Raw genomic sequence first — 22,595 nt, 5'->3', positions numbered from 1 at the left:
AATCAGGGGGCATAGATTTAGGATAAGAGGAAAAATTTTAAAGGGACATAAGGGGCAACTGTTTCACATCGAGGGTAGTCTATGGAATGAGCTATCAGAGAAAGTGGTTGAGACAGGAACAATAAGAAGCACTTGGACAGGTCCATGGAGGGGCAGAGAATGGAAGGATATTGGGCAATGCATGACATTGGGATGAGCTGCGTGGTCGCCATGGTCAGCATGAACTGGTTGGACCAAAGGGTCTGTAACCATGCTGTGTTTCTTGATGACTCTATGGAGAACAGGGCTGGTGGGAGGGGCCAGGATTGAATCCTGGGCTGGGAGCAGGGCTGGCTGTGATTGGAAATGGTTTCTGAAAATTTGGGCTGTGAGGAAGTACTTTGGGAGCCAGAGATTACAGCCTAGGAATGTGGTGCAAAGGAATCACCCCGTTTCCACATCTAGGGAATGGATTTGATAGCTGGGGACCTAGGGATGTGCACTTGGAAGTTGGAGTCTTGGGGTAGATTTGCAGGGCAGGAATTAGACTGTGGTGACTGCAGCATTGGGGGTCATCAAGAGTGGATGTTGGTGGGTTGGGGAGGGGAAGGTTGCTATGAGGGGTTGCATGAGGACTTACCTGGGTCTAGATCCTAGTGCTGGCATGTGAACTATTCCCAGAGGCTCCTATTAAATAGTGCTGCTGAAGAGGAAATAGCACCATTGAAAAAACTCAAATCCCTGAGGAAGTCAAGTGTCCAAAATTGTTCTCATCTCAACATGAGTCAATAATTCTCTGCTGTAAAGTCAGCAAAATCCGTTAGTGGTAATGACCCATTCCAGGCCTAGCTCTGCTGATAAGTGTTCAAAGGCCTACCCCCAACGTTATTTGGCCAACGTGTGCTGATCCATTGAAAGATGGGAGACTGTAATGTGTGTCAGCAGGAGTTTGTCCAGCACTCAATAACGTCATCTCATTTTTTATTTGAATTAACCTCTCTTGCAGGTGACCTGACTCTGTGATTCTTAACTAGTCAGTTGCTGAAGAATCAATTCCATTTTTCAGCAGGGCCAACTCACGAGGATCTGAAACAAGCAAAATTAACATAGGTACTTGTAGTTTGACCACAGATCACCAACTATCATAGCTATTTCTGCTCTTTGTGCATACACACTCCTAATTCTCTCTGGTTCTACACTCTGCCGAAATGTAGATTTTATAATATTTTACCTCCTCTTTTCTCCCTGCACAATGTGAAACTTTACATTCTTCCTCACTGTTCATTCACTCCCAAGTTATGTGCTATCTGGAAATGTTGAAGCATATATAAGACCAAGGACCAATATATATCTACAGGAGTAACGGGACCAATGCTCGGGGAACTTCATGATACACTTTTCTCCAAAGAACGTTACTAGCATCCTCTAATTATGTCCCAAACCTGCTCAGGTCACTGTTATTTCTTGGGTAGTTTTTGAGATCAGTATGCTACATGGAAATTTATAGACAGCCTTTGAAAGTCCACATTGCCTTATCAACCCTTTTCAAACCAAAGTAGTTATACATGATTTGCCTCAGGAATTTGCTCTAGCAGCCTAACCTTACCCACCCACTCCTACCTTTCGGGAGACGAGGATCTGTTTGAGCAGATTGTGGAAGTATTGCTGCTGGGAGTACAGGTAACGTTTATACTGTGATTTTATGCACAGCTGTCTGTACTTCACCACCTCTGGGTTAAAGTGACCATCTATGGATGAAAGAGAACCATCAGTAAAACAATTCCTTTAACTGTGTCCCCTCACACTGAATCTGATCAAATACCTTCCCATTCAGTCTCATCCTATACAGCATCAATGGAAGAAACTTCTGGACTGATCTCATTCTGCACGTCGCCAGTGTATGAAATGCATTAACTAGTCACTAAATACTGCCCCCAATCATTAAGTTTGTGCAGAACTTTAATGAGTAAACCATTTTGGAAGGCACCCCACCTACTGTAGAATTCCAAAGTTCCAATTCTTTCCTTTCCTTTTCTTCTGTTCTGTCCATGCCTTCTGCCTCACATAACTCATTAAATATGTTCAGGGGGTGCCACAGCTATCTCTCCGAGGTAAAGAGGAGATTGCTATGGCATTTAATAGAAACATAGAAACATAGAAACATAGAAAATAGGTGCAGGAGTAGGCCATTTGGCCCTTCGAGCCTGCACCACCATTTATTATGATCATGGCTGATCCTCCAACTCAGAACCCCACCCCAGCCTTCCCTCCATACCCCCTGACCCCCGTAGCCACAAGGGCCATATCTAACTCCCTCTTAAATATAGCCAATGAACTGGCCTCAACTGTTTCCTGTGGCAGAGGATTCCACAGATTCACCACTCTCTGTGTGAAGAAGTTTTTCCTAATCTCGGTCCTAAAAGGCTTCCCCTTTATCCTCAAACTGTGACCCCTCGTTCTGGACTTCCCCAACATCGGGAACAATCTTCCTGCATCTAGCCTGTCCAATCCCTTTAGGATCTTATACGTTTCAATCAGATCCCCCCTCAATCTTCTAAATTCCAACGAGTACAAGCCCAGTTCATCCAGTCTTTCTTCATATGAAAGTCCTGCCATCCCAGGAATCAATCTGGTGAACCTTCTTTGTATTCCCTCTAAGGCAAGGATGTCTTTCCTCAGATTAGGGGACCAAAACTGCACACAATACTCCAGGTGTGGTCTCACCAAGGCCTTGTACAACTGCAGTAGTTACCTCCCTGCTCCTGTACTCGAATCCTCTCGCTATAAATGCCAGCATACCATTCGCCTTTTTCACCGCCTGCTGTACCTGCATGCCCACTTTCAATGACTGGTGTATAATGACACCCAGGTCTCGTTGCACCTCCCCTTTTCCTAATCGGCCACCATTCAGATAATAATCTGTTTTCCTATTTTTGCCACCAAAGTGGATAACTTCACATTTATCCACATTAAATTGCATCTGCCATGAATTTGCCCACTCACCCAACCTATCCAAGTCACCCTGCATCCTCTTAGCATCCTCCTCACAGCTAACACTGCCACCCAGCTTCGTGTCATCCGCAAACTTGGAGATGCTGCATTTAATTCCCTCATCCAAGTCATTAATATATATTGTAAACAACTGGGGTCCCAGCACTGAGCCTTGCGGTACCCCACTAGTCACCGCCTGCCATTCTGAAAAGGTCCCGTTTACTCCCACTCTTTGCTTCCTGTCTGCCAACCAATTCTCCACCCACAGCAATACCTTACCCCCAATACCGTGTGCTTTAAGTTTGCACACTAATCTCCTGTGTGGGACCTTGTCAAAAGCCTTTTGAAAATCCAGATATACCACAGCCACTGGTTCTCCCCTATCCACTCTACTAGTTACATCCTCAAAAAATTCTATAAGATTCGTCAGACATGATTTTCCTTTCACAAATCCATGCTGACTTTGTCCAATGATTTCACCGCTTTCCAAATGTGCTGTTAGCACATCCTTGATAACTGACTCCAGCAGTTTCCCCACCACCGACGTTAGGCTAACCGGTCTATAATTCCCCGGTTTCTCTCTCCCTCCTTTTTTAAAAAGTGGAGTTACATTAGCCACCCTCCAATCCTCAGGAACTAGTCCAGAATCTAACGAGTTTTGAAAAATTATCACTAATGCATCCACTATTTCTTGGGCTACTTCCTTAAGCACTCTAGGATGCAGACCATCTGGCCCTGGGGATTTATCTGCCTTCAATCCCTTCAATTTACCTAACACCACTTCCCTACTAACATGTATTTCGCTCAGTTCCTCCATCTCACTGGACCCTCTGTCCCCTACTATTTCTGGAAGATTATTTATGTCCTGCTTATTGAAGACAGAACCAAAGTAATTATTCAATTGGTCTGCCATGTCGTTGCTCCCCATAATCAATTCACCTGTTTCTGTCTGCAGGGGACCTACATTTGTCTTTACCAGTCTTTTCCTTTTTACATATCTATAAAAGCTTTTACAGTCCGTTTTTATGTTCCCTGCCAGTTTTCTCTCATAATCTTTTTTCCCCTTCCTAATTAAGCCCTTTGTCCTCCTCTGCTGAACTCTGAATTTCTCCCAGTCCTCAGGTGAGCCACTTTCTCTGGCTAATTTGTATGCTTCTTCTTTGGAATTGATACTGTCCCTAATTTCTCTTGTCAGCCACGGGTGCACTACCTTCCTTGATTTATTCTTTTGCCAAACTGGGATGAACAATTGTTGTAGTTCATCCATGCAACCTTTAAATGCTTGCCATTGCATAATGAGCACACAACTTCTTTATTACCTGCAATTTAGAAATTTCAGTCCACGGTGATGTAGTGAACTAATTAAACTAGTAATCAAATGCCCAAATACACTAATCCCTTCTGCCTACACAATGCCCATATACCTCCAATCTCTGAACTTCTTGTGCCTATCGAAGAACTTCTTAAACACCTCTATCATATCTGCCTCCACCCCTGGCAATACACTCCAGGCATCCATCACTCTTTGTGTAAAAGCACATCTCCTTCAAACTTATGGTATTCTAAATGAGCAGCCAGAGGTCTTGGTACCAATGATGTAGGTAGGAAAAGGGAGGACGTCCTGAAGAGAGAATTTAGGGAGTTAGTAGTAAGCTGAAAAGCAGGACCTCAAGGGTAGTAATCTTTGGATTGTTACCTGTGCTCCGTTCTAGTGAGGTAAGAATAGGATGATTTGATAGATGAATGTGTGGCTGAGGAACTGGTGCAGGGAGCAGGGCTTCAGATTTATGGATCATTGGGATTTCTTCTGGGGAAGGTATGACCTGGACAAAAAGGACAGGGTACACCTGAACATGAAGGGGACCAATATCCTTGCTGGCAGTTTTTCTATAGCTGTTCAGGAGGGTTTAAGTTAATTTAGCAAGGGGATGGGAACCAAACTGATAGAGCTGAGGATGGGGCAGTTGGTATACAACAAGAGGCAGTGTGCAGTGAGACTGTGAGGAAGGACAGGCAGACGATGGGGCAAAATTGCAGTCAGTGGGATAAGTTGCAGTGTAATATTGGGACAAAACAGAAAAGGGTGATGAATACAGGACTGAAGGGTGTTATAGTCGAATGCACGCAGTATGTGGAATAAGGTAGATGATCTTGTAGCACAGTTAGAGATAGTCAAAGTCATAGTCATACTTTATTGATCCTGGGGGAAATTGGTTTTCGTTACAGTTGCACCATAAATAATTAAATAGTAATATGTAAATTATGCCAGGAAGTAAGTCCAGGACCAGCCTATTGGCTCAGGGTGTCTGACCCTCCAAGGGAAGAGTTGTAAAGTTTGATGGCCACAGGCAGGAATGACTTCCTATGACGCTCTGTGTTGCATCTCGGTGGAATGAGTCTCTGGCAGAATGTACTCCTGTGCCCAACCAGTACGTTATGTAGTGGATGGGAGACATTGTCCAAGATGGCATGCAACTTGGACAGCATCCTCTTTTCAGACACCACCGTCAGAGAGTCCAGTTCCATCCCCACAACATCACTGGCCTTACGAATGAGTTTGTTGATTCTGTTGGTGCCTGCTACCCTCAGCCTGCTGCCCCAGCACACAACAGCAAACATGATCGCACTGGCCACCACAGACTCGTAGAACATCCTCAGCATCATCCGGCAGATGTTAAAGGACCTCAGTCTCTTCAGGAAATAGAGATGGCTCTGACCCTTCTTGGAGACAGCCTCAGTGTTCTTTGACCAGTCCAGTTTATTGTCAATTCGTATCCCCAGGTATTTGTAGTCCTCCACCATGTCCACACTGACCTCCTGGATGGAAACAGGGGTCACCGGTACCTTAGCTCTCCTCAGGTCTACCACCAGCTCCTTAGTCTTTTTCACATTAAGCTGCAGATAATTCTGCTCACACCATGTGACAAAGTTTCCTACTGTAGCCCTGTACTCAGCCTCATCTCCCTTGCTGATGCATCCAACTATGGCAGAGTCATCCGAAAACTTCTGAAGATGGCAAGACTCTGTGCAGTAGTTGAAGTCCGAGGTGTAAATGGTGAAGAGAAAGGGAGACAAGACAGTCCCCTGTGGAGCTCCAGTGCTGCTGATCACTCTGTCGGACACACAGTGTTGCAAGCACACGTACTGTGGTCTGCCAGTCAGGTAATCAAGAGTCCATGACACCAGGAAAGCATCCACCTGCATTGCTGTCAGCTTCTCCCCCAGCAGAGCAGGGCGGATGGTGTTGAACGCACTGGAGAAGTCAAAAAACATGACCCTCACAGTGCTCGCTGGCTTGTCCAGGTGGGCGTATACATGGTTCAGCAGGTAGATGATGGCATCCTCAACTCCTAGTCGGGGCTGGTAGGCAAACTGGAGGGGATCTAAGTGTGGCCTGACCATAGGCCGGAGCAGCTCCAGAACAAGTCTCTCCAGGGTCTTCATGATGTGGGAGGTCAATGCCACTGGTCTGTAGTCATTGAGGCCGTTGGGGTGCGGCGTCTTCGGCACAGGGACGAGGCAGGACATCTTCCACAGTACAGGAACCCTCCGGAGACTCAGGCTCAGGTTGAATACATGGCGAAGTACTCCACATAGCTGAGGGGCACAGGCTTTGAGCACCCTGATACTGACACCATCTGGTCCTGCAGCCTTGCTTGGGTTGAGACGTTTCAGCTGTGAAGCCCACCGTGCTGGTTTCGTGTGGGGAAGGGGTATAGTCATGAGAGCAGGGTGGGGGACTGTGAGGAGGGGTAGGAGGGAGAGTGGAATATGTGTTGGTTGGGGGCTGACAACAGATGGCTCATGTGTGAGATGGGCAGGGGCCACAATGTCAAATCTGTTAAAGAACAGGTTAAGTTCATTGGCCCTGTCCACACTGCCTTCTGCTGATAGTTGCTGATATGAAGTTGTGGGCATCACTGAGTCGTGGCTGAAAGAAGATCATAGCTGGGAGCTTAACTCCAAGGATACCTCCTTGTATCGAAGGAACAGGTAGGCAGACAGTGGGGCTAGGGTGGCTTTGTTGGTAAAAAATGAAATCAAATCCTTGGAAAGAGGTGACATAGGATCAGAAGCTGTAGCATCCTTATGGGTAGAGTTAAGAAAATGCAAGGGTAAGAAGACCCTGATGGTAGTTACATACAGTCTCCAACAGTAGCCAGCATGTGGGATATAAGTTACAATGGGAGATGGAATAGGTATGTTAAAAGAGGATTGTTACGATAGCCATGGAGGATTTCAATATGCAGGTAGATTGGGAAAATCAGATTAGTGCAGGATTCCAAGGGAGAGAATTTGGAGAATGCCTACGAGATGGCTTTTTAGAGCAGCTTGTGATTGAGCCCACAAGGGAATTCTAAACTGGGTGCTGTGTAATGAGCCAGATTTGATTAAGGAGCATAAGACAAAGGAACCCTTAGGAGGCAGTGAAATGATAGACTTCATCCTGCAATTTGAGGGGGAAAAGCTAAAGTCACATGTATCAGTATTACAGTGGAGCGAAGTAAATTTTAGAGGCATGAAAGAGGAGCTGATTGGAAGGGGACACCAGCAGGGGTGACAGCAGAGCAGCAATGGCTGAAGTTTCTGGGAGCTATTCGGAAGGTGCAGGGTAGATACACACCAAAGAAGAAGTGTTCCAAAGACAGAATGATTCAATTGTGGCTGACAAGGGAAGTCAAAAACAACATGAAAGCCAAAGAGAGGGCATATAATAGAGCAAAAATTAGTTGGAAGTTAGAGGATTGGGAAGCTTCTAAAAATCAACAGAAGGAAACAAAAAAAAGCCATAAAGAGGGAAAAGATGAAATACGAAGGTAAGCTAGCCAATAATATCAAAGAGGATACCAGAAGTATTTTCAGATATATAAAGATTAAAAAAGCAATAAGAGTAGGTATCAGACCACTGGAAAATCATGCCAGAGAGTTAGTAATGGGGGACAAGGAAATGGCAAACTAAATAAGTATTTTGCATCCGTCTTCACTATGGAAAACACTAGTAGTTTGCCACAAACTTAAGAGTGTCGGCGGCAGAAGTGAGTGAAGTTAATGTTACAAGGGAGAAGGTGCTTGGGAAGATGAAAGGTCTGAAGGAAGATAAATCACCTGGACCAGATGGTGTACACCCCAGGGTTCTGAAGAAGGTGGCTGAAGAGATCGTGGAGGCATTATTAATGATCTTTCAAGAATCACTAGATTCTGGAATGGCTCTGGAGGACTGGAAAATTGCAAGTGTCACTCCACTCTTCAAAAAGGGAGAGAAGCAGAAGAAAGGAAATTTTAGGGGAGTTAGTCTGACCTCAGTGGTTGGAAAGATATTGGAATCAATTATTAAGGATGAGGTTTCAGGATATTTGGAAGCACATGATAAAATAGGCCAAAGTCAGCATGGTTTCTTTAAGAGAAGATTTTGCCTGACAGATCTGTTGGAATTCTTTGAGGAAGTAACAAGGATAGACAAAGGGGAATCGGTGGATACTGTGTGCTTAGATTTTCAAAAGGCTTTTGACAAGGTGCCACACATGAGGCCATGGTATTACAGAAAAGATACTAACATAGATAAAGGATTGGCTAATTGGCAGGAGGCAAAGAATGGGAATTAAGGGAGCCTTCTGTGGTTGGCTGCTGGTGACTATTAGTGTTCTGCGGGGGTCTGTGTTGGGACTGCTTCTTTTTATGTTATATGTCTATGACTTGGATGATGGAATTGATGGCATTATGGCCAAATTTGTGAATAATATGAAGATAGGTGGATAAGCAGGTAGTGTTGAGGAAGCAGGGAGGCTGAAGAAGGACTTAGACAGAATTGGAGAATGGGCAAAGAAGTAGCAGATGGAATACAGTGTCGGGAAGTGTGTGGTCATGCACTTTGGTAGAAGGAATAAAATCATAGACTATTTTCCAAACGGGCAGAAAATTTAAAAAAATCGAGGTGCAAAGATTTCTTGGGAGTCCTTGTGCAGGACTCCCTGAAGGTTAACTTGCAGTTTGAGTCAGTGGTGAGGAAGGCAAATGCAATATTAGCATTCATTTCGAGAGGACTAGAATATAAAACCAAGGATGTAATGTTAAGACTTTATAAAGTGTTGGCGCGTGGCCAAGAGTTTAAGGTGTTTGTCTAGTGATTTGAAGGTCACTAGTTTGAGCCTTGGCTGAGGCAGCGTGTTGTGTCCTTAAGCAAGGTACTTAACCACACACTGCTCTGCAATGACACCGGTGCTAAGCTGTATGGGTCCCTAATGCCCTTCCCTTGGACAACATCGGTGGCGTGGAGAGGGGAGACTTGCAGCATGGGCAACTGCTGGTCTTCCATTCAACCTTGCCCAGGCCTGCGCCCTGAAAACTTTCCAAAGCACATATCCATGGTCTCATGAGACTAACGGATGCCTATAAAGCACTGGAATACACTTGGAGTATTGTGAACAGCTTTGGGACCCTTATCTTAGAAACCATGTGCTGACATTGGAGAGGGTTCAGAGGAGGTTCATGAGGATGATTCCGGGAATGAAAGAGTTATCATATGAGCTGTGATTGATGGCTCTATGCCTTTATTTCTGGAATTTAGAAGAATGAGGGGGAGATCTTATTGCAACCTATTGGATGTTGAAAGGCCTGGATAGAGTGAATGAGGAGAGGATGTTTCCTATAGTGGAGGACTCTACAAGCAGAGGGCACAGCCTCAGAAGAGAGGGACATCCATTTAGAATGGAGATGAGGGGCGATTTCTTTGGCCAGAGGCTGTTGAATCTGTGAATTCACTGCCATAGTTGGCTGTGGAGGCCAGGTTGTTGGCTGTATTTAAGGTGAAGGTTGATATGTCCTTGATTAGTTATGGCATGAAAGGTTACGGGGAGAAGGCAGGAGAATGGGGTTGAGAGGGAAAATGGAGCAGACTCAATGGGCTGAGTGGCCTAATTTTGCTCCTATATTTTATGGTCTTATAGTCTTACCCCCTCTCACCTTAACTCCATGCCTTCTGGTATTAAACATTTCAACCCAAGGGAAAAGATACCTGATGTCTACACTATTTAATTTATTCTCTCTCACATACCGCTCAACTCTCCTCTACTTAAATAACCTACCAGCTGCCATCACATCACATTCAGAATGTGCAAACTCCACAACGACAGAGATTAGGATCAACCGTATGTTCCTGGAGCTGTGGGGGAGCAGCACTAATTGCAGCACAACCTTCCTTAGGCAAAGCAATTAAAACTCGACTCAGTATTCTCAGTGCAGTGTCGCCAATGGCCTGTATACCTGCAGTAAATTTCCCTTACTTACTCCTGTAATCAAATCCTCTTGTCTTAGTTGATAATGTACCCTTTGACATCCTAATCACTTGTTGACTTTCAGTGACTTGTATACAAACATACCTCTTCTCTTTGAACATTAACATCACTCAGTCCCGCTGCAAAGAATATTCTGCTTTTCTGTTTTGAGCACCAAGCCTCAGGCTTTTGTTCAAGGAGTGCAGCAGGGAGAAGACAGGCAGTTACAGCCACTGAGTCTAATATCAGTGGTGGAAAATTTCTGGTAAATATGTTAAAAGACAGTTAAGTTGCAGTTGGAGAGGCAGGAATTCCACAGGAAAAGTCACCATAGCTTTGTGAAGGGGACTACATGCTTTCGTAAAGGAGAATGTGGTTGATCAGAATCAGAATCAGGTCTATTATCACTGACATGTCATGAAATTAGTTGCTTTGAGGCACCCGTACTGTACAAGACATAAAAATTACGATGACTTACAAAATAAATAAATTATGCAAAAGACAAAAAACAAGGTGATGGTCATGGATTCATGGACCATTCAGAAATCTGATGGTGAAGGCAAAGAAGCTGTTCTTCAAACATTGAGTGTGGGTCCTGTACCTCCTTCCTGATGGTAGTAACATGATGAGGGCAGGTCCCCGATGGTGAAGGTGCTTAATGATGGATGCCATCTTCTTAAGGCACCACCGCTTGAAAATGTCCTTGATGATGGGGAATGTCTGGCCATGATGTAAGTGGATAAGTCTACAACCTCTTGCAATCCTGAACATTATAGCCTCCATCCCAGGCTGTGATGCAATAGAAATTTTGATTCTAAAGAAATTTTGGTGACAGACTAAATGTGATCGAACTCCCACTGAAGTTCAGCTGCTGGCATGCCTTCTTCATTATTACATCAATATATTGGGCCCAGGATAGATCCCTGAGATGTCGACACCCATGAACTTGAAGCTGCTCACCTTTCCCACTGCTGACCTCTCAACGAGGACTGGTTTGTGTTCTCCCAACTTCCCCTTCTTGAAGTCCACAATCAGTTCCTTGGTCTTACTGATGTTGAATGTAAGATTACTGTTTGCAACACCACTCAACCACCCAATCTACCTCACTCCTGTACGCCTCTTCGTCACCATCTGATATTCTGCCATCAACAGTTGTGTCATTGACTAATTTACAGATGGCATTTGTGCTGTGCCTAGCCACACAGTCATAAGTGTAGAGAGAGTAGAGCCATGGGCTAAGCTCATATATCTGAGGTGCACCATTGTTGATAGTCAGTGAAGGGTAGATGTTATTCCTGATCCGCATTGACTGTGGTCTCCCAATAAGGACGTTGAGGATCTATTTTCAGAGAGGAGTACAGAGGTCTATGTTTTGAAGCTTACTGATCAGTAGTGAGGAGATAATGATGTCGAACACCAAGCTATAATCAATAAACAGCAGCAACCTTATGTATGTTTTGGTGTTGTCCAGGTGATGTAATCCATATGAATGACAGTAATGCCTTTGTCAAGGTCACACATGGGGGAATAGACCAAAAAAAATGGAGCCCATGGAATCCAGAACTATTTTACAAATCGTATTTGAAATTGGTTGTATGTGGTGTCCAGGGAGGGGTAGCACCTCTGGTGAGGGGGCTTGTCCATGTCCATTTTGGGGCAGCTCACTCACCTTTGGTCCCCACCGGGTCATTTAGCTCTCACCTGTGGATCCAACTAGCTTTTGCATGCAACAAACAGCCACACCATGATACACTGCTTCGACAGGCAGGATAAACCAGGTGAGGGTAGCCGGTGGCCTCATACTCCAGTGAGATAGGGACACGCCTGTCCTAGCGTGTGAAGTCAACTCCAGCGGACCGGGTGGATGATATCTACAGTGAGATCCAGTGGCCAGGAAGGTGGTTTTGTAACACTCTGTGGAGAGCGAACAGCATGACAAGTCAAAAAAGATGTCATGGTCTTCTACTGCAACCAAGGTAGACCTCAGTTGCTGATATTTGTTTGTACCACTGGACCCGGACTTCTGAGGTCGAAAGAGTGGACCTGCTCCAGTGCAATGGCTTTTCCACTTTGAATACTCTCCTGCACAGGTTTCCTGTCATCATCAAATACGACAAACACCACCATGATTTGAAATTGGCTTGTAGACAGGGGGATGGCATTGAGGGCTTTTTTGTGATTGAAAGCCTGTGACCAGTGATGTACCATGGGGATCAGTGCTGGGACCCCTGCTGTTCTTATATGGATGTGAATTCAGGAAATATGATTAATAAGTTTCCAAATAATATAAAAGTTGGTTGTGTTCTAGACAGTGAGGAAAGTAGTCTTAGGGTGCAGAACAGTAGTGATGAATTGGAAATGTGAGCAGAGAAAAGGAAAATAGAATTTAACCCTGAAAATATGAAGTGACACATTCTTGTAGGACTAATGTGGATCATCCGTTAGTCTTGTGCGACCATGGATCTGCACCTGGAAAGTCTTCACTCTCCAGGGTGCAGGCCTGGGCAAGGTTGTATGGAAGACCGGCAGTTGCCCATGCTGCAAGTCTCCCATCTCCATGACACCAATGTTGTCCAAGGGAAGGACATTAGGACCCATACAGCTTGGCACCAGTGTCATCGCAGAGCAATGTGTGATTAAGTGCCTTGCTCAAGGACACAACACGTTTCCTCGGCTGGGGCTCGAACTCACGACCTTCAGGTCGCTAGTCCAATGCCTTAACCACTTGGCCACGTACCCACAATGTGGATAGGGTATACATAATAAATGCTAGGGCTGTGTCGTGGAGCAGTGTGACTTTGGTGTAGACGTCCAAGGATTCCTTAAGGTAGCAGAACAGGTCGATAAGGTGACTAAGAATTTGCAGGTGACATGCTACTCAGTGGTGTTGTTGATAGTGTGAAAGGTTATTGTAGAGTATGGGGGGGGGATCTTGATCAATTAGGGAATTAGGTCAAGGGGTGGCAAATCAATTTCAATACAGATAATAGTGAAGGCTTGCATTTTGGAAAGTCAAACCAAATTAGGACTTATACTATGAAGGTAGGACCCAGGGACTGTAAGAGAAAACAGAGGGACTTAGGAGTACAATGCAGAGTTCATTGAAAATGGGCTCACAGGTAGTCAGGGTGATGAAGAAGGCACTTTCCACACTGTCCTTCATCAATCAAGGCATTGAGTAAAGGAGTTGGGATATTATGTTGCAATTGTATAAACCTTGGAATACTGTATACAGTTTTTGGAAACGTGTGGTTAATCTGAAAAGAGTACAAAGATTTACGAGGTTGTTGCCGGAACTAGAGGGCCTGAGTTAGAGGGGGAACCTGCTCAGGCTAGGTCTTTATTCCTCAGAGCGCAAGTAAATGAGGGGCAACCTTATAGAAGTGTTAAAAGATTATGAAAGGTATAGATAAGGCAGATGGTAACAGTCTTTTCCCCAGGGTAGGGGAGTCCAAATAGAGTCAATGGATACAGGGTGAGAGGAGTAAGATTTAGAAGGGACTTGAGGGGCAACTTTTTCAGCAGAGGGTAGTGAGCTGCCAGAGGAAGATACAACAGTATGGTTTAAGAAGCCCTTGGAAAGGTACATGGAGGGGTGGTGCTTCAAAGGATATGGGGCAAACACAAGAAGTTCAGATGAGCTGGGTGGAGAACAGCAGAGACTGGTTGGGCTGAAGAGCCTGCATCCATCCAATATTGCAATCACCCTCCCCTAGACTGAGCTGAGAAACAGGGAACCCAGAGAAGATCCAAGGCAGGCCTCACAATGCCTTGACAAATTAGGAACCTGATTAGTTAAAACAGTCTGCTCTTCATTGTTAACATTCCAGCAGGAACTAATTGCACTGTAGTGGCTGGGGACAGTGAAAGGTCAGAATGCACAATGCAGCCTGAGATATTTCCACTGCACTCAGTCATAAAACACTTGCTCTCATTGCTTCTGAATGTATGTTAATATGAACGAAATTCTATTCTGGTAGGGCCTTAGGAGTGCTGATGTACAGAGGGACTTTGGGCAACCAGCCACTGCTTCCTGAAAGTAACAACATAGGTGGATAGAGTAGTATGCTTGACTTGATATGCTGGGCATAGAGTATAAGAGTTAAGACATCATGTTGTAACAGTACCAAACAATGGATAAACCACATTTTGTTAGGAAATGTAGAGGAGGCTTGAGCCAAAAGCAGAGCAGGGGAGATGATCTAGTGGTGAGCAATAGCTTTAATAATCAACTACAAAATAGCAAGCCACACATCAAGAGAGTACAGATACTGAACTCACATGCAACAAGGTGACTGAAGGCCAGGAGCAACTGGTTGGAGCTGGATGGTTCATACGAGTGAACGGAAGACTGTGGATGAGAGCTGGGTTTAAATAGGCTGCCGGTGATGAGTTGGGAATGAGTGGCAAGTGATTCTTGCTAGCTGGGTGGAGACTGGCAAGTGCTGGCCGTGTATGTCTGACTCATTTATGAATATTGTGATACCAACAGAGAGCAGAACTGATTCACCAGGATAATACCTGCCTGGAATGGAGGGCTGTAGTTATGAAGAGAGATTGGATACACTGGGTTTATTCTCACTGGAATGAAGGAGACTGTGGAGGTTATAAAATTAGGAAGGGAACAGTCAAACCTAGAGCTAGAGGATTACGTCTTAAGGTGAGACGGGAGACATTCAAGGAGATGTGAGGGAGTAAATTTTCCACAGATGGTGGTGGGAAGAGGAGGAGGCAGCTTAGGGCAGATACAAGTACAACATTCATCCCTCTGCACTGTGTTTGGATAGGAAAGGTGCAGAGGGTTATGAACCTAATGCAGGCGAATGGGATCAATGAAGATCGGCATTATAGTCAGCATTGATAAGCTGGGTAGTGCGTTTCTGTGAAGTACGATTCTCTGAGTCTAAGAGAAAAGGCAACAGGTTCAGTTGTAACATTCCATGACAAATTGCTGACTGGAATTCGTTGCAATTGCTGTTTTCTTAAGAAGCAAGAAGATACAAGTTACTGAGTAACAATAAATCATAACTTCAACAAATTAATTATGCTGGAACGTGTTAAACTTTGATTTTGTTTACTTGTTGGATTCATATTTCCTCTGTCTCAAAGGCACCACAGTAATTTGAGGAGAACAATTTTTTTACGCAGAGAGTGGTGAGTGCGTGGAATGGGCTGCCGGTGATGGTGGTGGAAGCGGATACGATAGGGTCTTTTAAGAGACTCTTGGATAGGTACATGGAGCTCAGAAAAATAGAGGGCTATGGGTAACCCTAGGTAATTTCTAAAGTAAATACATGTTCGGCACAGTATTGTGGGCCGAAGGGCCTGTATTGTGCTGTAGGTTTTCATGTTTCTATGTTCTATGTTCTAAATTAACTAGAGGTGCTCCTAAACTTTTTCTTAAAATGTACATCATTTATTTTTTCATGCTCACTCATCCATGATTACAGTATAATCTTTGTTCATTATGATTTTGAAGATATCAGATTTTTTTTTCATCCAGTATAAATAAATTCAAATCTCAGAACCCGACTCCATAAACTCTAGGGATCGGTGCTGCAACCATTGTTGTTTCTGAAAATATATCGACTTGGATGTGAAGTGAAGAAGTAAATGTACAGATGACACAAAAATTGGGGATGCTGTGGATAGTGAAGAATATTGTCTAAGGCTACAAGATATACTGTAGATCAGGTGGAAGATGGGGCAGAGCACTGGCAGGTTAAATTTAATCCCAACAAGTGCGAGGAGGTGCATTTTGTGAGGTCAAAAAGGGTAGGATATATACTGTAAATGGTAGGGCACTAAGGGACATTGATGAACAGCGAGTGGGCCATTGATATTCAAATTCTCTGAAAGTGGCCACACAGGTGAGAGAAAGGAGTTTTAAAGGAGATTTGAAGGGAATGTGTTTTACACAGAGAGTGACTGATACAAACTCATACCAATGATGTTGCCTCACAGAATCCTTGGACATGATAGAACTCATAGCCAGAGGGGGTGGTGGAATTAGATACAGTTCCTACGTTTACGAGAAAGGCAGATAGAGACCAAGTGTGGGCACAAGGGAGTAGTGTAGATGAGCAAAAAAGTTGGCAAGACTGAAGGGCCTGTTTCTGTATAGTGAGACTGCATTTGACATATCCAGTACAGTTGCAGCAGTGTCTTTGCCTGAGAAAGGATGTAGTTGCCCTAGAGACAGTCCAACGAAGATACAGCCAGACTGGTTTGAGGGATGGTGGCTTTGTCACATGTACAGAGATTGAGTAGCATGGGAGTGTACTCTCTAGGGTTTAGAAGAAGCAGAGGAGAATTTTCCCGGCCTCACTATGTCAGAGCTTTCCCCTCTGACCTTCACTCTTTTTAAAACTTTAAAATTACCCGGTTTCCTTTCTCCAAGTTCTAATGAGGCTTCTTTGCCCTGAAACACCAACACAGGCTTCTCTTTCCACAAATGCAAACCCGCTGAGTGTTTCTGATATTTTATGCCTTTATTTCAGAATTGTTAAAGAACTCTTCAGACTACCGTAGATGCAGGGAACATGCGTTCTCTGACTGAGGAGACTCGGACCAAGGGCCACAATTTCAGAACATTTAGGACAGAGAAGAGGAGAGATATCTTCATTCAGAGGGTGGGGAGTGGTTGAGTTTTCTATCCTGGTGGCTGTGTAGTCAGTCACTCAGTTCATTCAGCACTGTAATTAGTGGATTCCTGGATGTTAAGGGAATCGGGGTTGGGGATCATGCAGGAAAGTGGTGCTGAGGTGAGAGATCAGCCATGCTCCTGATGCCCCATTGAACAGATTAAATAAACAGAATACTCACACTGGATTACTGCAGTGCTCTCTCCACCCGAAGTGTCTCAGGGAATCCTGGGATTGGCAGTGATTAAGGAGAGGGCATCTGCTGGCTGGAAATCACAATGTCACCAGGCAGTTCTTGTCACCCCTTGTCCCTTCACCCCAGTATCCCTGCTGGCACATTGACCAATGAATGGGCCCCTTGTGCATGGACCTCTGAGCCAGGCCCACACGCTCTGTTGGTATCGTTCCCCTTGCATTATCTCCTGGTTCTTGAAAGGAAATGTGAGGCAGTGAAAGGTGTCTCCTGGAGTCCAGTCCGGAGGGGAATAAAGCTTTCCAACTCAACTCTGCATTTGAAACCTATCTGGGACCATCCGGAAGCGGAACCCACCATCCAGATCTGTCTGCGCTATCCTGCAGACCTTCTGGGTCAGAGGGGAGGGTGGGGATGGCACCAAAGCTACTGGTGATACGTTGCTGGGTTCTGGGAGGCTCATGCCCACTCGGTGGGGCACTCACGTGGCCAGAGTGAGCTCGGGGTTGGTGGGTAGAGGAGAGCGGCCACTCCTCCCAGGTTACTGAGCAACAGGGTGTGGTCACTAGTACCCAGAACATGGGCAGAGCTTGCTGCGGACATCGGTATCCAGACCAGGGGGTGGGTAGAGGGCTGAGCCCAAGGGGGGGAGAGGCTAAGGAGTGGAGAGTGGGACTGAGCCTGGGGGAGCACAGGCTGAGGGTGGGGAGAGAGCCTGAGCCCAGGGGGCAGGACAGTCTAATCTGGACTGGGGGGCTGTCTGCTCTCCCTTGATCTGAAGCCAGGTGTCTGGCCGAACCAGGACCAGAGACGCCTTCACAGGCCATTGGATGGTGAAGGTCCTACTGGGCACTATGGTGGGTCATTGGGAGATCAATGACTACCTGGCCTCTGCCCTGCCTGTGCTGGGGCTGGATGGGACTCGGCCTTTTTTGCACCCACCTGGATGGTGACTGTCTGGCATCTGGCAGTGACCTGGGATTGTCCCACTCACACCTCTGGGAGCACTGACTATGCACCATGGTGACGTGTGAGCTTGGTGTCCCTGGGGTGAGCAGATAGCCCTCACACTGTAGTGAAAGGAGCCTCTGGAGCAGAATTCAGGTCCTGGGCACTATGACCCACGGCAGTGCCATTGATATTGATGGTGGAACAATCCGGAGGGTCTTGGAGGAGGCAACCTGTTGTAAAGGGGACAGGGGGAATGGGACAACACACTTACAATTTTGGAACTTGCTGAGTTTAACATACTGTGACCAGCAATGTGGTTGGCATGAAGTCAATGGGCTGAAGGGCCTGTATTGATACTGCATTATTCTATGACTCCATAACTCTAATTAGCTCATGGTGGAAGGCAAACTAATATGATGGCCTCTGGTGCAAGAATAGAAACATTGCTCCAGTTGTACAGATCTGGTCTCCATATCTGAGGAGGGATATAGTTGAAATAAATTGAGTGTGGCAAAGGCTCACCAGATTGATTCTCAAGAGTTGGAGTGGGAGAAATAAATCAAGCCCACTCTTCCCTCAGTGTCACCCCACTGTTTCAGCTTATATTTTAGAATGAAATCTAGCAAACCCTTCTTCCTTTTGGATTGGAAATACATTAATAAAGTTCTTCTGAATCCATCGTAAATTCTTCCCCATGCTGCACCGGTCTGCGATGGGATTATTGAAGACACCATTTCACTCCTCTATTTCTTCTGCCCTTCTCAGCACTCAAGGCCCTCTTCATGAATATTTAGAACTGAACATTGGTTAGACATCCTTGGAAAATTCCTTCATTATTTACTTGGTTGTCTGTCCTGCCTTTGGTGTTCCCTCTCTGCCAACAAGCGCTGCACTGAACACCTCTAGAAACCTACATTCTACTTTATTCTCAGCCTCAGGGAAGGTCTCCTCCTGTCTGATAGCTACAATGGCTTCAGCTCAATTCTAACCCACAACAGCAGGAACAACCTCCCTGAAAGATCTAAAGGGAGTGATCTTCCACTTCACTTTCAGCAATGGCCTGTGTTCCTCTATAGTGACCTTCCCGCTGACAGAGTGGTGTTGGAGGGGCTCTCCTGGTGGGATAGCTGTGGGTGAGATGAGAGACGTCAGTCAGTGATGCATGGGATTGAGGGGGTGATGTGTAGTGCCATGAGTCACGAAAAAGGCAAGTGTTCATGGTGGCTCTTGTGAGTGCTGCATGGTGACAGGGGAGATGATGTGTCCCTGTGATGGAGGTCTCTCATTATGCAGAGAGGTCGGGTAAACTGGGCTTATTCTCACTGGAACATAGGAGACTGAGGGAAGGACCTTATAAATGTTAATGAGGGGCATAGATTGGGTCAATAGTGTCTTTTTCCCAACGCTGGTGGGTCGAGAGCTAGAGGCCATAGGTATAAGGTGAGAGGGGAGAAAACTGGAGATCTGAGGGGGCAGGTGGTGAATATCTGGAATGAGCTGACAGAGGAGGTGGTGGAGGCAGATACAATTATGACATTGAAAAGGTGATTGAACAGGAATGTGGATGGGAAAATTATGGGGATAAGGGTTTAATGCAGGTCTATTAGCTTAGTGTAGGCAGACGTCATGGCTGAGGTGGACGAGATGGACTGAGAGGGCTCGTTTCCATGCTGTACAATTCTATGTGGAGCCTTCTCATCTGAACAAGTCATTGAACTTACTGTCAGTACAGCCATATCTGTGCTGCAGTGTCCAGCAGAATTTATGTTATTAGTGGGATGAGTGCCTGGAGAGTTCCCCTCACTCCATCACTGACAAGGCAGCTCGATATCTCCTCAATCCTGTCAGCCATTTTCTCTCAAATTATTCCATCCACACTTCCTTCAGCATTTAAAAGTCACCGGTTCTCTTTCAGGATGATCTTTGGCACCATTGCCTGGAGCAGAGCAAGTGGCACCGATTATCAGGAAGTAATATAGATATTGTGTCCATCTGAATGCAGATGAACAGACCATGTGTGATCCACCTTGTCTGCTTGCTTCCCTGTGCTGTGGATTTTCAGCCTAAAGGGTGATTAGATGGGTTTTGGATCTCCCCGCATGACCTTATTCAACAATCATCACTTGCCAGTTGCTTAAACCCATTTCTTCAATGCAGGTACTGAAAGGAGGCCAAGAGGCTCCAACCAAGCCCAAGGGGAGGCCAAAGAAAAACTCCATCCCTACAACGGAGGAAATCGAGGCTGAGGAGAAGGAGGCTAGATTAGCACAAGAACTGGAGCCATGCCTTTCCTGAGAAATGAGTAACACAACAAGCTCTTTTATTCTTCACTCTGTCCTGATGCTGTGGGACACTGCCTTTGGTTCCAGTGGAGGCCAGAGAGTGCAGTAGGGTCAGCCTGGCATCTGCACACTACAGCAGCTGCATGTAAATAATGACATTAATTTAATGGGAGCTGGGAGCCAATTCTCTGTGTATAAGGGAAATTTAAATAAAGTATTGTGTGTTATTCTGCTAAAGTCACCATTTCAGTTGGCCTTGATTTTATCTCTTCAGTCACTGGTTCTTTCATATTTGATTCAATCTCTGCTATATTTACCTTAAGTTTATGTCATTTTCAAAAATGTTCAGTGAGGTGGGACAAGGGGTGGTGATGGTATGGGGATCGAGAAGGTGGGGCCTCAGCTCCTGCCCTTGCCCAACAAACAAGGTTCTTGCAGCCTGTGTGAATGAAGAAAAACTGACTACAGCAGCGTGGTACCTGGGGCCATTTGGATTTGAGGAGTGAAAGGGGATAGATCTCTTTCCCTGCAGTCACCATTGTGAATCCTGAAGGATAGGTATTTGATGCCAGGGTTAAGGACATCTCCTCAGGGCTGGAGAAGTGGGAGGAGAGGATTCATGTCATGGTCAGCGTAATAACCAATGAGCAAGAAGAAGGTTCTGTTGAAGGAATGTGAACAGCTCGGTCCTGAGTGAAAATGGAGGCACTTCACTTGAATTACAAGGTGAGAAAATCGATGGCATAAATATATTCCAGATATAGAATGAAGTAAAAAAAAGTTAGAAGGGATCTTAATATAGGAGAATTTTATATGAAGATGGAGGGTGACCTATTTCAATCCAAAAACCAGAATCTTAAATTTAAATAAAGAGCAGAAGAATATACCAAATAAGAGCAAGAGTATCTGGCTAATCTTTTACTTCAGCACTATTTTCCCACATTGTCCCCATATCCTTCCATTCCTTTAATATCCAGAAATCTAATGACCTCTGTTTTGCTCCGTTAGAGAATTGCAAAGGTTCACTATTCTCTGTATGTGGGAATTTCTCTTCATCTCGGTCCTCTATTTTCTGGAGGTGACCTGTGGTTCTAGACTTCACCTGCAGGTGAATTGTTCTCCCTGTATCTAGCCTGTTAAGACCTATTGGAATCTCATAACTTTGACATTCTCCTCTCATTCTTCTAAACTCTTGACAATACAGGTCTGGTCTATTCACTCTCCTCAAATCCCAAACCCAACGTCTCTGGAGACAGTCTAGTAAATTTTGCTGCATTGGACAAGTACGTCCTTCTCAAACTAAGAAGTCCAAAACCGTACATGTTCCTCCAGGTGTGATCTCATCCCATAATTGCATTAAGATATCTCTACCCCTGTAGTCAAACCCTTTGGTAATGTACCATTTACACTCCTACTTGCTTCACTACCTTTCAGTGAAATGTGCATAAGTTCACCCACGTCCCTTTGGACATCTATACTACCCATCATTTTAAAAACCACTTTGAGCAAAGCACACAAAATGCTGAAGGAACTCAGCAGCCAGCATCTATACAGGGAAATGAACAGTCTGTCTTAGGTCAATATCTTTCATCAGGACTGATTGCTAGAGACTTCCAGAATCTGCAGAATCTCTTGTGTCTCCTTACAAACTACTTTTGTTGTTTTGTACACCAAAGTGTATAACTTCACATTTTTGTTCAACATTATCGATCTATCTCCTTCTATTATTATCCATATTGTCCAATATTATCCATATATTCCTTCTATCTCCACTGGTTCATATCTCTGAAACTTCTTCATATTCTATTCACTATTCACAATCCTACCTCTTTCAGTATTATTGGCAAACTCAGAAATATGACATTTGGTGCCCCTAGAAACTAGTTAACATAGATTGTTTTTCTTCTTAAGCCCATCATCCTTTTGCTGAAGCATAGGCTTCTGACAGCAGCCTGCTTGAGTCCTCTGTCCTGGGCTGAAGATTGATCGGTCCTGTGGCTTTCAACGTTTTCTAGGCGAAGGTCCTTCCTTGCCCAGGGATGAGATCTTTGGAACTTCAGTTGGTGTTTCTGTAGCTCTGAGTTTTTATGGGATGGGGTTGCTAGCTCCATGCCCAACCCTCCTCATTTCACAGCTGGATTTGGGACCGTCCATGGTGAAGTTATTGTAAGTATCTGAGGCCTAAGTACTGGTGTCTGCAATGCCTACTGTTTACAGCTGGGTAACCCAAGAGCCACATATTTATTCCCATTCTTTCCTTCTTATCCAATAATCCTCAATCCAC

General features: G+C 45.0%; 1 protein-coding gene across 1 annotated transcript in view; it reads left to right on the top strand.

Moving 5' to 3' along the window:
• LOC134340779 (homeobox protein BarH-like 2) overlaps positions 1 to 20,543 on the top strand; it is a 46,939-nt gene extending 26,396 nt beyond the window's left edge. The window contains exon 4 of the mRNA XM_063038285.1: positions 20,187 to 20,543. Within this exon, the coding sequence (XP_062894355.1) occupies positions 20,187 to 20,324 (138 nt within the window). The 3' untranslated portion in view covers positions 20,325 to 20,543. The remainder of the gene's footprint in view (positions 1 to 20,186) is intronic.
• The last annotated feature ends 2,052 nt before the right edge of the window (positions 20,544 to 22,595 follow it).

The sequence above is a fragment of the Mobula hypostoma genome, chromosome X2 (genome assembly GCF_963921235.1).
Source record: "Mobula hypostoma chromosome X2, sMobHyp1.1, whole genome shotgun sequence".
NCBI classification, from domain to species: Eukaryota; Metazoa; Chordata; class Chondrichthyes; order Myliobatiformes; family Myliobatidae; genus Mobula; species Mobula hypostoma.
Note: the sequence above shows the minus strand (reverse complement) of the source record. Positions and strands in the feature narration are given on the sequence as shown.